General features: G+C 37.8%; 1 protein-coding gene across 1 annotated transcript; it reads right to left on the minus strand.

Annotated features, from left to right (window-relative positions):
* Positions 1–1,064: 1,064 nt before the first annotated feature.
* LOC114540537 (zinc metalloproteinase nas-6-like) lies at positions 1,065–14,987 on the minus strand. The gene is made up of 7 exons (XM_028560655.1): positions 14,843–14,987; positions 10,756–10,902; positions 7,571–7,691; positions 6,208–6,383; positions 5,453–5,686; positions 3,408–3,529; positions 1,065–1,555 (listed from the first exon to the last, which is right to left on the minus strand). The coding sequence occupies exons 1-6, from the start codon at positions 14,913–14,915 to the stop codon at positions 3,411–3,413; spliced, it is 870 nt and encodes a 289-aa protein (XP_028416456.1). The 5' UTR covers positions 14,916–14,987; the 3' UTR covers positions 1,065–1,555; positions 3,408–3,410.
* Positions 14,988–15,913: the final 926 nt, after the last annotated feature.

Genomic DNA, 15,913 nt, shown 5'->3' on the forward strand with positions numbered 1-15,913 from the left:
TGAGCATGAATACACTCCGGGCCAGAGTAAACAATAGTCAGCATACACTCAGCAGTGTCAACAATCACGACAAGCAGATAATTCAAGTCACACTTCTTTCCATTTTGGAGAAAAATCTGTTCTTAATGTTCAACGATTTCCATCAGCGGTTCCTTAACAAAACATGAAAACGTCGCTGCGTGTGTTCAATAACAGTTTCATCGTATCGATGTTAATAAAGTAAGCTTGCATGGTAAGTTATAAAACAGTTATGAAAGAATGAGTGTCATTCAAATAACGACGACGACTTTTATAGTCAAGTGCAATCGTGACAACTGGTCTTTTACGCAACAAACGTTCATTAGGGCTGCTTTCCATGGAAAATTTTAAATGCTTCTAAATTCTTATAGCATTAAACATCCAGGTCAACAAATGCATACTAAAATAGACAGAAAGCTAAGTTCTTTCGATTCATCTACTTCTGATTTAGCTTTTTAGGTATACGTACATGTTCGTGCGTATGAAAAACGTGTAAGTGGAAAGCAGCCCTAAGGCTAAGCCCCTAACAAGTATCCGCCATTTTAGGGATTAAACATCCATTTCAAGGAACCGCCATTTAGGGATCAAAATAGATATATATAAGCTGTGATAAAAAGTAAAAGCAATTTTCAGAATAACTAACCATTTTATAGGTTGATTTTAACTTTAAAATTTACAAAAAAAAGTTAGTATCTACATGCATGCAGCGGTGAATATACCAATTAACAGCTATAGGCCAGATTGAAACTTACGGGCATATCAATGGTTGTATAGCAGTATTTATTTAATAAAAATTAGTGTTATATAGAGTTTTACGCCACCGAGAAAAATCTTATTTAAATACACGTAACAATACAATATGATTACGTATAAAAATATCATTTTTGCAAGCCAATCAAAAACCGCGTTTAGAAATACTTTTGACCAATAAAAAATGTGTTGTAAAACGCATGCTGTTATAATTTGCTCATGTAATAAACAGAATATTATATGGTTGCTTGGAAATATGGATTTATTTCTCGGGGCCCAATTATGTTTGTCGTAACCAAAGCATACTGTTTCTAAGGAGGTAGTAATAAATTATTCAATTTATTATACGTTTTTTGGTAGGCTTTTAGAGGCTATATATGTCTGACGAGTATACCTCTATATATTGCATCATTTCAAAATCTTCACGTTGAACAATCACTTCGGTATACTTAAATTTCACAGCTCGCTTATCTTTATTAAATGTACATCTTATAATAATTATATAGTCGTCTAAATACAATATATATATATTATAAATTATTGGCCATGCATATCAATTGATTGTGCCGTTCTGCCAGTCTAAATTTTATACCGCGGCGATCTTGCATGAGAAAATTGCGTCTTCATGCTGAGGCAGTGTTCGACATCCATACATGTTGTCCTTGTTTCATCTTCTAAGCAATTGGGTATTTTCTTCGTCTACATATCAATGTGAAGCGGAAAGGCTTTTGGAATCTTCTTTCAAATGGGTACATTAGGAGTAGCGCGGTGAGGATCATGTAGGCAGCTATTGGGGAGGAAAGTTAATCTTACAATCTTTCCCAAGAGCCATGTGGTACAAATAATATAATTGCATAATTATAAAACTCCTTCCGTCAATGTCACCACCACTCTTAAGGGAGCAACATTGACAATATAATAGTGTATGAGCGGAGGGAGGGATGATCCACGAAGTTATAAACGTTAACAAATGAGCATAATGCAATATTTAATAGTGCATGCAGAGGTTCCAGTTGTTCGAATCGCGTGTATAGCTTGGTAACGGTGGATAAGTTCAAAATAAAAAAACAGTATTGATTATCCATCTAACATTTCACAACTGAGCTGATTTTGATGTAAATGGTTTAATTTTTAATGTAAATGAATATTTAATGTATAAGATGTAGGTGCAGTCATTCAGAAGATGTAGGCAGGGACCGCGGAGCGTTTTTCGTATTGTTGCATAGGGCTCGGAACCGCGCGCCTGCTAGCAAAGTCCGGAAAAATTTTCAAATATACATACGTCTTTGAAATAGCCGCAAATGCCTCTCAATTCAGGTAGTTATCGTTCCGTAACTAGAACGATAATTGGGGGGTGTTTATTCATATATTCAGTTCTGCCCAGTGGATTTCTTTTGTAAGTGCAATAGCTCACAATGGAAATCCGTCGGGCAGAACTGAATATATGAATAAACCCCCCCCCCCCCCAATTATCGTTCCAGTTACGGCCCTGTCTCAATTTAAGGAATAAAGTAAATAGTAGATACTTAAAGTTTCCAGCATGTTTGGCGCTCATATACAATCATTAATCAATATAACCATGCTTTGGTTATGATGTCAAATATTTTGATATGGATAACCACGCTGTTTTAATGGTCAAATGCTTGTCCCATGTAAAGTTGCAAGCATGTTTCGTGCTCATATACAAACATTAAACAATATAACCATGTTTTGGTTATAATGATGTCAAATATTTTGACATGGATAACCACGCTGTTTTTAGAGGTTGATGCTGGCCCTATGTAAAGTTTCAAGCATGTTTGGTGCTCATATACAAACATTAAACAATATAACCATGTTTTGGTTATAATGATGTCAAATATTTTGACATGGATAACCACGCTGTTTTTATAGTCATATGCTGGCCCTATGTAAAGTTTCAAGCATGTTCGGTGCTCATATACAAACATCTATATAAAGTTGCAACTTGCAAGCATCGAAAAAGGTATACCCGAAAAAAGGCCGGAAAAAGGTATACTTGACCATGGTTGAATATACCGGAAAATGGTATTAGTAAACAATGGTATTTAGTAAACATAACTAATTTTAACAAATGGTTGTAAACATGGCGGATTTATTACGACAGATATCGTTGGAAATTAGAATACTCATTTCTTTGAATTGGTTATTAAAATATACGTTGAAGAAGTAAAAGTTACGATAGCATTCAAGATAAGATACACTGCATATATTTGAAAGCAAAAAATACAAATTGCTAAAAACATGCTTGTAAATTTGAGCGAACTAAAAAATATTCGAAATTAAAGACTAATTACGGAAAAATTATTGGTGCATGGGGCTAAAGCCCATGCGAGACCCTGCTCCGCGGTCCCTGGGAGTATTTTTAAACCATGAGAGTATTTTTAAACTTTGAGCATCTTTCGAGCAACCGACCAAATTAAGGCTTATAATTGAACAATGGTTAAATTAAATAAATGACTTAAAACGACTGTCTCTGCACCAATGATATGTACTCGGCACCAATTACGCATCTTGTGACTACATATAGTAGACACAAACAAGACTATATTATTGAAAATATATATTTAGGAAATATATGCGATATATGGAAAATATAATAAACTGATCTGTTGATATACCTTCTATCCGCAAAATGCACAAGATTTCGCACAAGATTCTTTCATCACCTTGTATTTAGCTTCACAAACGTCAGTTTTGGATGTCCGCAACTTACAATTTCTTTTAAAGTCGAAACATTTAGCTGAAGATAAACATAAAATGGTGTTAGTCAGTTGTTATACATGAAGATTGAAGCAGTGTTTTTTGTTATGAAAGTGTACTATTGTGCACACGCGTTTTATTAACAGTGAACTCCGTTTCTGGCATTTGGAACCACTTTAAATTGCAGAACAGTCGAGTATTTTTAAATACAAATTGTTGATGTGTTCTGACCAACAATGTGTTCTGAGCAAGAAGACTTAATTGTGGTCAAGAAAACGGCACTATATGACGATATTATAAGGACCCAAAGGCCGGCGCACACTAGAGCTATGTGCTTAGCAAAAAGTCATTCGTGGCCATTGGCGTAAGCCAGTTGCTCTCGTGTGCGGGCGACTTTTTAGGCGACTTTGGTCATTCGTGCCACTTACGGCAAATATCCAGCATGTTTGATAATCACCGCTATCTTGGATGTTTACATTCGTATATTACGCATGCGCTGTTAAGACAATCCATAAGCAGATAGCTTTCATTTTGCCGCACACGGAAAGATTTTGGCACGCGAGGCAGAAATGGCACGAATGGCCAAAGTCGCCTGAAAAGTCGCCCGCACACGGGAGCAACTGGCTTACGCCAATGACCACGAATGACTTTTTGCTAAGCACATAGCTCTAGTTTGTCATGAAGCTCGCGTAATGTCAAAATATATGTCAGATATCTGTGTTTCTTCTCTTAAACGTATTATTTCGCCAATCTTTTCTAAACTGTTACTGAGACTTGTGGTGGAAAACATTTTACAAATTTGGTGAGAGAATATCAAAGACGGATAAACAGGTAAGCCGGGTTTTTCCTATACTTCGTGAACAAGTCTCATTAAATACGGCGCTTTTTGTGCCTCGCACCATGTTGTATTTAATTTGTTCATGAAGATTCGAGGGAAATCATGGTTCTTGTTTCATTCGAATAAAGCACCGAAACGAGAATTGTTTTTGAAGTTTCGATAGAAAAAGTACAACCGCCATGTACAAAAATCATTACGGACCTAAGTCTCGGACACCCGCCGAACAGTTTACCCTATGATGTCTGATCAAGTTAGTAGTGTGGATTCCTAGCAAACGTCACAGTTTGCACTAAAATTATGTTCTAATAGTTGTTTCTTTTAAGAAAGCACCATTGCAATAGGTCCGCACCATTTACTCGGCAACTTGGATGAATAGACATAGGAATACGGGCCTAAAAATTGTTTTGGAATGGGGGGGGGGCTGATCTCAGGACAAGAACCCCAGTCGCGAGCATAAATTGCCCGACTCACCTATTTTAGCACAAATACCCTGAATTTTCGTACCATTCGACAAAAAATTGCCTAATCGTTTTTTATTCAACTTTTTTCTGAGGAGGATTCAAATCTCTCGCCCCAACCCCTCCTTGAACGCCTGCGTGAATAGAACCTTGTATTGTACCTATGTACCCACGGAAACCGGGAAATCAGCATAATCGGCAGGGGCCTGGGAACATGCTTTCTTGCGCAATTTTGAAATTTGAGATATCACCAAGGCCGTCAAAATGGAAGATATTCTAACTGCAGTAATAAAATTGTTCAGTTCACATTACTGTTAAAAACTTGTATATGAAAGATACGTTTCATTGACGCAAATCTCCTTTATCCAAAGTCATGAAAGGAGCACCCTTTGTGAGCTCCCGCTGATGCAGCTTATCGCAAAATTGCAAAAATGTCAAAGCAGGTCTCGGTAAGGAAATATTGATTGATTACTTTCTGAAAATCATGACAACACATACATATATTCTTGGATTCCAGTGGAGGTCAATCGAAATTGAGACGCAATAATCTGTATGACATTGTGATTATTGTTAACGGCCTTATAGTGTCTTTTTGTTCCGGCTTTTTGTTTTTCGGCGAGCTTGTGCAGAACTGCTGTAGCTATATCGGCAAACACAGTTTCCATACCTTCTGCCTTTCTCTCTTTGCAGCGATATAACTTGTTTATCTGGCTAACATCTATTTTTGTCAATCTTCTTAATTGTCCGAGCCTCATTTTCGGTTTTGTCAGCGACCTTATAGTGTCTCCACCGTTCTTCGTGAATGCTTTATTGTCGTAATGCATTATCGAATTGAAGTCGTAAGGTTCACCCAGCGCATCAATAGGACCATGCTTATAGCTCACAAAATTCCTTCGCATCCCTAAAAATGAGGAAGACGTGTTGAGCTGGATTCATCGACTGTCAGATACTATAAACAATGTAAGTTCCTTCACAATATTTCTTTCTTTTTTACAAAATAATGCCAATGTTTCCCCTCCTAATATAGGAGGGGTAAGTAGAAAAGAGCGGGAAGTCAGGGACAATTTTCAATTCTTCTAAAATCGAATTCCATTCATTTTAATGACTCAGAAAAAACCTTTCGTTTTAGGCAAATATGGCCATTCGTATTTCCAGCGATTACTCTCGTGCATCATCGTGCAAGGACCTACATGCTAGGGATACCACATAAGGAACTCATAAGGTTTGACTGCATGGTTGCGCCTTTTCTTCGTGGTAGAATTTCGTTGTTTTTCATGTGTAAGCTGATATTTGTCTTGCTAAAAGATTGTTCCTATTATACCCCGATTGCCCAACCGTCGCATTCCAACTTACCCACGGCTGGGTCAGTGATGTCACAAATTAATGTTAGCGATCTTAGCTATCGCATCTGGTTAACTGTACCTTTCATAATATTCTTCCAAATGACCCTGATATATTTGTCCCTGTCACTGCGAGAGTGTTCATGGAAAAATCCAAGAGCGTGAAGAATTTCATGAATTACTTTCCCTCGATATTTACAGTCCTCGTGAAGTGAGACCACTTGACGACCTCCAACGCGGCCGATGGACGAGTAACATCTGTAGCGTATGAAATAAAAATAACTGATGATTTGCGCAATGGGTTCAATGATGTATTGCAGTGAAGATGTCAAACAATCCCATTGTAGCTTTTTTTTCAGTCAGAAACACCTCGACTAAACATATGTGTGTTGACTGTCTTCAAATGCGTAATGCACGAAAAAGAATCTGCATTTTCATTCCTTGTCAGTATAATTATGTATCACTCCAGTCGAGACGATCGTGGGTGATCATGAAGTCGGTGCAGAAAGCAACTCTAGCTACAATTTCTGTATTGTCCTATTTGGAAAACTGTTCAAATTGCCTGTAAACTTATGTCTTGATTTTTTATTTGTTGTTGTGATATTTTAGTTAAATATCGAGAATGTTACGAGTTACCTGCAATTTTAAGGTCTGTTCACACGATCCAATTTTTTTGGATCCAATTTACTTCTGATGGATGTTTTGTAGTCTGTTAATTGTCTTGTATATGGGCAGCAAATGCACTGAAGCCAACTTTATCAATTGCTCACTATATCCCATACGTCAGAGGTGAATTGGATCCAACAAAATTGGATCGTGTGAACGGACATTTAGAATATGATTATTTGATTATAGTTCCGCTGCTACCTTAAATTCGGAATCGAAGTAAATATCAGAAATAATATCAGTGTTATTACGGTAATTTAGCATTAATTTACTTATAAGACTAATCCTACCACTGACTTAAAAAAATTACCACAGTTAATGAGGTTGATAAAGCATCCAAGATGGCCGACAATTATCTCATAGCTCTTGGTCAAAATATGGTAAAAATGAGGAAAGATATAATGAAAAGTTTGTAGAAAAAGTTCGTAAACATGCTTTCTAACGTACTTTCCAATGCGAAAATATATTGAAAGTGGGCACGAGGATGCGTCCAAACCGTTCATATAAACATTTTTAAGTGTCGATCACTCTACGAAGATTTTCAGTGAGTTGTCTGAATTCCGCCCATTATAAGAAAAAACAACAGTATATAATTGCCTAGTGCTGATTGTTGTGACCACCCTGCCATTGAGGCGAAAGCAAAGCTGAAAACGACCTAACGACCTGCGCAAAAAATGATAAATATGCATGATAATTAATGCAAAGAAACATACAAATTAGCACTTCATCATTATGACTGACAAACTGCTTTACCGCAAATTAATCACTCCACTCCTTACCCTTTTCCGATAACAAACGAGACATAATCATCATGGTCGTCTTGTCGCGGAATAAATGACACACACGATCGTTTTGCAATCTCTCTGAATGCTCTCCGGATGACCTTACGACCTCTAATTGCTAGAAAATCCAAACCAAATGATCATGGTTAGTAACCAAATTATAATCAAACATCTTCGAGAATTTATATGTAGCTATTTATATTCCGGCTCTTAGACATTTTAGCCGCGAAACGTGGTGGAAAAGTGAAAGGAAATGTTTTAGAGAACGTCCTTATCGATAACGCGAAAACACTGATAAAAAAAAAAGAGAGAGAGGTCAGAGGTGGTTAAACTTTGGCTGCATTGAACCGATTTACATCGAGCTCGGAAACGCTGGAGCTAAATTGGATTATTCGCCCGTAAATACTTCAATGCAGTTTTGTATCAGAGTGTACTAACACGAGTCTACTCGTAGACCGAAAACATTTTTGGGCTGCTTATGATAATTTTTCAAAAAATCTTGTCAATCTCTTTCGACAAAAAATTACGCAACTGTCTACTGTTTTTACACCACATCCGCAACAATATCTTGGTATCGAATTTCTTCACATTTCTAATTTGAAAATCGATTTGTATTTTCCCAATTGACATATTTCTAAATGCAAAAATCAAACTATAAAAACTTATACCGGTCATAGAAAACAATAGGAAATAAAAATTTGAGAGTATTAGTCAATGTTAGTTGATGTGAGTGTTGCCATAGTTACTCCTTGGCTTATATAATCAATTGTGACAATTGATGCAATTCATATAAGCATCTTTGCACGAATATTTCTAGCTTTTAATCATATTATTCGACAGCTGTTTCAACTACCGAGACAAAATATACTTTTCATCAATAGAAAACTAGAAGAAATGTCATCTTCTGATGCATGGGGATGTCTAAGCGTATATTCAGGCAATAAGCTTGAGTTACACAATCAACCTAGATTATAGATAAAAAAAAACTCCTCCCCAATCACTTGACATCTGTCTTCCCAGATTATATTGATGCTATATTCAAAACTATCTTTGAGTTGGCTCGTAACCACTGGACCCGGGCTTAGGGGCCCAAGTATTTTGAAGGCCCAAAATGTTGAGTTTGACAAATGATAATAATAATTAATAAATAAAATTATAAAAAGTCACAACACAATTGTCAGATGTCAACACAATTGCTATACAGGTTTTTTTCAGGCTACATTATTCATCAACTATTCGTCGAAGGCGAGGTGAATAGCGATATTCACCGAGCCAGGTGAATAGCGATATTCACCGAGCCTGATGTGAATAATTGTTTTAGTATAATTACAAAAGTGATTTATTGAGAAAGCGAATCTGTTGTTGAAAGTACATTTTTTACAAACGTAAACAAATATCTGGATTGTTTTACAGCCATTCATGCAAATAAGACAATGTTTAGTGAACAAGTGAGGACGGTGAAATATTACTTAATATCACTCCAGCCTACTGTATTTTAAGACCCTGCTGACTTGTAAGTCAGAAACAATGAAAACAAATGCAGTACTTCAAGTTGAAATTGTTATAGTGCGTGTCAGTGCATTCAACATTTTGCACTTCTTAAAGTCGTGTTTGAATTCAGTAAATGCCAGTAATGATTAATCTTAGCCTGATAACCATTGCTATTTGCTAGATCATATTAAATCATCCAAATCCATACAGGCGCTGCCTGTACACTACCCGGCGAAAAATCAAATGCCAAGGCATGCGCACCTGACAGACCAGGAGGGCACATAGTCACCAAGTTAATGCGGCACTAAGCTCGTCTTGAACCTTGCGCGAAATTTCCACACAACCTTCCACAAATATTTACGGCGTACGCGTACAGCTGGAAATTTTTGGAACTAATTTAATTGAAATAAATTACCGGTCGAGCCAAGCCACTCACAATTATTTAGACATACGCATATTCACTGTCATATAGCAATTAACAGTTAATTGGTTTGTTAATTAGACAAGGCGCCGGAAGAAACCAAGCAATCACGTTAGCCTAGGGCGTATTCAGTTCCTCTACAAGAAGTGCATGGGTAATATTATGACAATAACAGGACCCGAAAAATGTTGAGACATCGAGTATGCACCAACGTCTGTAGTCTAAAAGTCACTTGAGTCACACTGAGTGTGAGAATGGAGATCACATGCAATCACTTGTATGTTCACATGCATGTTCACATGCAATCACTTGCGTTATCTCCACTCGAATATAAGCTCAATTTTCAACTGTTTCACCTTAAATTTTTCCATTGATAAAGAAGGATTATCACATTGATCAGTCATACCACACTTGCTATAATGTCACACTCAAATCGAGTGTCTTAGCCAGCCTGACGATTTGTCCCGCTATGGTAATATTTTGGTGTTTATTGACTGTGAAAACAATAAATTTCTTAAGACATGAATAATTATAAAATAGGAAATTTAGCGGGAAAAAATCGTCAGGCTGGCTACGCCACTGCTCTCAATGATTGTGAATAGAGAGGTTAAAGCCCCGTTTACACTACACTGAATTTATCGGCACGGCACGGCTAAAATTGGTACCCGTGCTCAATTTTAATAGTGTTCAGGCTACCAAAACAAAGGCCGAGAACAGATGAAATGGGCACGGGTACCCATTTTAGCCGTGCCGTGCCAATAAATCGAGTGTAGTGTAAACGGGGCTTAAGATACCCAGGTTCCGGTGTACGGGTACGGGTAGCCTTATTTTGTTCAAAGAATTTTAAACAATGTTTCTCAATTTTTTCGAAGATTAACTCGACAATTCTTCTCTAGTAGACTTTAGCCTCTTGACGTAAGCATCATTTATATCTTGAAACGTGCAAACAACAAGAAATTCCAATGAACAAAATATGGCTACCCGTACCCGTATATTGAAACCGGGGTATCCTAACCTCTCTAGTGTGAGTGAGTGAGCCAGCTTTTGACGTCAATTTTTTTTTACAAACCGTAGTTTTTCCACTTGCGACATGTGCTTAAGCATTTATTTAAGGGCGTTTATTTAATCAACAATATAAAATAAACCTAACTGAACGGTGAATACAAGCGGCCTGAACGTTTCAGCTAACGCATACATGCACGACCTGTTGTCTATCAAACAAAGGTGTTTGGCTCTAGATTACTGCTGCTGTATAACTGCATGTACTTACACATATTGCTTTCTATTTCGTAAGGAACCACTGCGTTTTTCCAATGAAAGCCACGATCAGACAGCATATCTCGACGTTTTCGCAAACCCACTTGGCCGGTAAGAATCTTAAATTGCTCATCGTAGACTATATCACCTTCGATCAGTGCTGTCAGAGAAACCAACGTATACACAATTAATTAGGTGCTGTTCACATGGGCCGGAGTACCTTCATGGGAGGGGGGACGCAGACCTTTAGCAAAAGAAATCAGTCAAACATAGGACGAATATACGGAATTTGCATCCCCACTTAAGCTTCTAGCGCGACGTACGGCCCTGGTGACGAATCGCTTTATAGTTGGCTCAGATTTTGTGGTAAATAGTTTTCACACTGCAAGTTGTTTTTAGCAAGTGACTGCAATTAAATGGATTTTGAGAAATCGGCTTGTATAATCAAACCGGGACAGCCTGCTCAATCACAATCTTAAAAGGTTTGGATTTAACAGCAACACCTAAGTAAACCATTTTGCATAAAGTCTTATATAAGCTACATATAACTTGACTTTCTTACGGTGGTTACTGCACCAAGAATTTTAGTTTTACAACAACAAAGCCGTGATCATCCGTCAAGGTGACTGATGTGATATATAATATGTCATTATTATATATTTTTTATAATGTATGCAGGTGCAGTCAACAATAGCAAATTGAATACAGTCCCACAATACAGAAATAAAGACAAATTTACTGCGGTCTCTTTCTCGTCGAGGAAAATGACTTATCCACGACAGTTACGACCAAATGGAATTATGGAAACCAGGCTTACGTTTTATACGACACTGTATTTTACGAATAAGTTTCTTCTATTATACATCAGGAATATTAGGCAATTCCTAATGTTTGTTGCTAAACTAAAAGAAATTCACGGTGTTGCTTAGTAGTAGTATTATTAGTAAATATAGCTAATCTTCATAAAAATCGCATTTACCCCGCAAAATATGTACTGTATAAATATACACGCATGTATGTTTCTGGAACGCACATATCGCAATAATGTTGTAATATTATGGCGTGCGCTTGCTGTTTGATGATATATTCATTAAGTTTTTAGTAAAAACATCAATTTTGATAATTGAGGAATCTTCTGTCTGATTGGTTGATGACGCAATACGTGTGGTTTGTTTAACCCTAACCCTCCAAAACATTATGACCGCGGAGTAAGGGATCAAAACAACCGTTTGCACTCGCCCAAAATGGGGAAATAATCTGCCTTCGTGAGAGATGTACTGCGAATATCTGAGCAATTTTCAGTAAGGTTAACATTTGCCACAGACTTAAAATTGTATTACTGAGACGGTCGATACTCGAGGCTAGTTCATCGGCAAGGTTCATATAGTTGTTCTGCTGAAATATGTTAAAATTTAGCAACAAGTTTAGGTAATTGAAATTAAATCGTTCTCATATAACAAATAAAACACATCGTTTATGCTGTGTATTTGGTGTTGAGGGTTGCATGCAACAACATGAAGCTAGTGAATCTGCACTGCACTTTTTGAGAAGAAGGGATGAATATGTGGTTATCTTACCCTTCCGACACCTTTCTGCCCTTGCTTTCCTTGCCAACAAAATGTGCGGTTTTATCGCCTAAACCATTAAGAAAAATCTCTCGGCCAAGTCTAGATTTAGTCGAGGAATGTCGGAGCTCTCTTTTTTGGAGTGATATTGTTGGAGTCCAACCAGGTCTCCAAAGCTGACATTATACACCTATCATCGTGTGCTTAAATATCAGGTGCTTAACATCATATTCCTAACATTATATACTTGACATCAATCAGCGCGATTACTATTGGAGAGGTGAACATAATCTGTTGTGGTTATTCTAACCAACAATTGTCTTCCCAAATTGGCAATAGTACACGAGCCTGTACACGTATAATAGACGTATACATACATACATACATATATAGTTCTCCCAGGTTGGTTGCGTGAATTTGTGTTATAGTAAGACTATATAGACTTAAGTCATAAACGGTACAAAAGGAGCTAATGTGACATAAAAATATATCAGCACATTGGCTGATTTCAGCATAAATCATTCGTGCACGAGACTTTTATTAGAGCTGGACGTATATGCATGATTTATGGCAAGAGTAAAGTGGCGCATAAAATGTACATGGATAGTGCGTTATTATCGTTCAGTTACCCTAGTAAGGTGTCACGCCGTGTTGTCTGCATTTGGGATTTATCTAAATGGTCACTCGTCAGGTTAACGATTACGCACAACGTTTATATGCTGGGTAAATAAATGTGAAACACAAGACGCTGTCGTACTCGTTTATGACCGGAGAGAGCAGAACCAAGCTGGTGTGTATAAATATTGCTTAGTTGTATTTTTAATTGGCAAATACTTGATAGTGCGAGACATGAAATGAAAGTTCTGAAGAGTGATTGGTTCATATCTTTCTTCGGCAAGGCCAGCTATCAACTCGTTCTCAAGAGATCCAACTAAAGACTTGGCCGAGGAGAAGTCGTATGTCAGATATTTCAAGGAGGATATATATATACATTTGGACGGGGAGAAGGGGCAGACTTTACGCGTAGCACAAACGTATCTGTGCAGTTGTACAGACGGAGTTGATTCTTTACATGGCTTGCAACCATCCCATAAAACCAGTGTATAGGGACAAGGAGATATGCTTCCCTGGGTGGGGGTCTATGCACTACCAACATCGGGGGAACGTCGAGATTGAAACAACCTCAGTTTTAATTTAGTGTGAAAATTGCCAGCCACTCTTTCACGGCCATCACACCCATGACCTCTGAATGTTTGGAATACGAGAAAGAAAGCTCTTACAGCTTTTCAACACACCGCTTATTCATCGAGTATTTTTATTGATGATACATTTCATATAACACCTAGGCCGATCGTATGCCGAAACCTTGCTTAGAAATACTTAATACAGTTTTTCAAGCTTAGTCAGTGAGCTTAGTACGTAGCTAAAGCTAGATTACGCCGATTGCGGCGCCGTTTTATCCCATGATTTATGTTTGTTATCAATGTGAAACCTATGAATAGCCCCTATGATTGCTTATTTGCTTTCATCAAAACACAAGGGACTACAAACAACGATTTGCCTACAATGCAATCGCTCTATGACAACTTGTTATGTTTTCAAATTGTTTATGTACATTACTTCATTTGTTAGACAAATGCGCGTATTAATATGTGGGACAAAATGAACATGAGCCAATCCATTTGTCAATAAGATGTCACTAATGAGTATAGAGGATTATCAACTCCGCACCAATTATCTACGTCGAGTTCCTAAATTAATTAATGTTGTATATAATATACGATACTTAATTTGCTGCTGTAAAAGCATGTGTAAGGCACTTGAATATGACTGAGATCATGGGCAATTATCCATGACAAAATGAAGATGCTCCGATTTCCATGTATTGATTGCATCCTGGTATCTCTCGCCCGAAATAAATTTTCATATTGGCTTGCTTTAAAAATTTGCATATTTTGCGCTTAGAACATTAAGACGGCGCTTACAACAGTACGGCTATTCGATTATCACACATCTATATCCGATACAGCAGAGTGCCAGTAGGTATACAATTGACGCCGCCTAGTCTATAAACTATCGTGACAACTGAATTACTGAATTGCCATTTAACGCGCTGTAATCACGCAAGGATAACACAAAGCAGACAGAGTCCGCTGGTGATTTTAGGGATTGCTTGCATATAGGTTCAAAAATTTGACCCGAGCTTTGAATTTCAAAAAATCGACGAAGCAATTAGCGCACCTTTGCCCTACAAAGTATTGAATGGGATATATATTATCGCACGAAATTTAGTATAAATTGCTCGCAAATTCAAGAAATAATGGAATTAATAGAGACCTCCTTGCTTCTTTTGATCAACATTGAACAATGTACGGGGTGTTTTTATTACCGGCCTTGCGTGGAAAGAGTTGAAAAACTACACGTTTTAACCAACGCTTCCCTATTCGCACGTACATATGGTCAAACTTTTATAGCGTACCGTTCCCCGGAGCACCAATCCATTAAGAAAGAAAAAGAGGCATATATTCAACTTACTTGGCGTCGAAGACATCGTTTTGGCTTCGGTCTGGTGTTGAAAAAATATCATCACAGCCAGGACAGGAATCATGTCGACGCCGTTGGTGTTTCGTTTTCGGTAATGGAAGGATATCCTTTTCGGGTTGCACTGACTGGTCGATATGCGAAGCTCCACTGCGGGCTATTGTCAAAAATCTTAGTCTTAAATAGCGCAAATTGCTAATCCACAGTGGCGGGCCTGCGTCTGCGTCGACAACGTGTTGAAAGACGTGCAAATGTGACCCTATTATTTCACACGTCAGCTTCCGATCGAAGCGTACACCAGGTTTAATAGCAGAAATAGTTCGAGGGATTTCTTTGCATCCGTACCTCGCCCAAAATGATTGCGCATCGTGCGTCAATTGCTATATACCTTGATCATGGCGCGACAAATTTCATCGCATCGCCGTGGAACGTAGATTTCTGTATCGCGTTTCCGAAACGGGTAATTTTACATTGGCAAATTGCGTCGGGAAGAGATGCCGAAATAAGCTCGTGATAAAATAAACAGTGTGATGTGTATTTTGTGAATAGTTATTGTCATTGAACAGTTGTTATTTGAGCGCGTGGATTTCCTTAGCACAGCAGTGCGCTGATAATCATACTAACAAAGATGGCAGTGCATTAAGGACGACAACTAGTTTAATCTATTTACTGTTTCGTTTCGCCTTCTCAATCACATTAAAAAGAACTCTGTAAACAGACGAGCTATAATTGCACCCCTATAGAGACAATCGAGGAGACAATAAGACGGCCGCAATTCATTCGGGTCCCGCTTATGCTAGGTTTTTTAAACATGCCTACCCATTTACCACACCATTGCTCTTACGGAAACGCCACTCATAGCAAGGCAATATGCCTTTTTGCCATGTTCCGCGTCCGAAATTTGCGAGTATGATATAGATCCTGAGTCACTTCGGTGTGCCTTTTTGGTGAAACTGGTGTTGTATGAAGTTGTATTCATTTATCTAAAAAAAACGAATTCATAGGAAGTATTCAAATTTAGTAAAAAGGCCAGGCTAGCCTTGAAAAACCTGATTTGAGTTATGC

This window comes from Dendronephthya gigantea, unplaced genomic scaffold, assembly GCF_004324835.1.
Source record: "Dendronephthya gigantea isolate DGI-Jeju-01 unplaced genomic scaffold, DenGig_1.0 000239F, whole genome shotgun sequence".
Lineage (NCBI taxonomy): Eukaryota > Metazoa > Cnidaria > Anthozoa > Malacalcyonacea > Nephtheidae > Dendronephthya > Dendronephthya gigantea.

Excerpts from the sequence above, each read along its gene's own strand:
- LOC114540537 (XM_028560655.1), bottom strand. The coding sequence starts at position 14,915 with ATGATTCCTGTCCTGGCTGTGATGATATTTTTTCAACACCAGACCGAA. Across the intron at positions 5,687-6,207 it reads TTGGAAGAATATTATGAAAG|GGATGCGAAGGAATTTTGTG; the intron begins GTACAGTTAACC and ends CCTCATTTTTAG. Across the intron at positions 3,530-5,452 it reads CAAAGAGAGAAAGGCAGAAG|CTAAATGTTTCGACTTTAAA; the intron begins GTATGGAAACTG and ends GTTTATCTTCAG.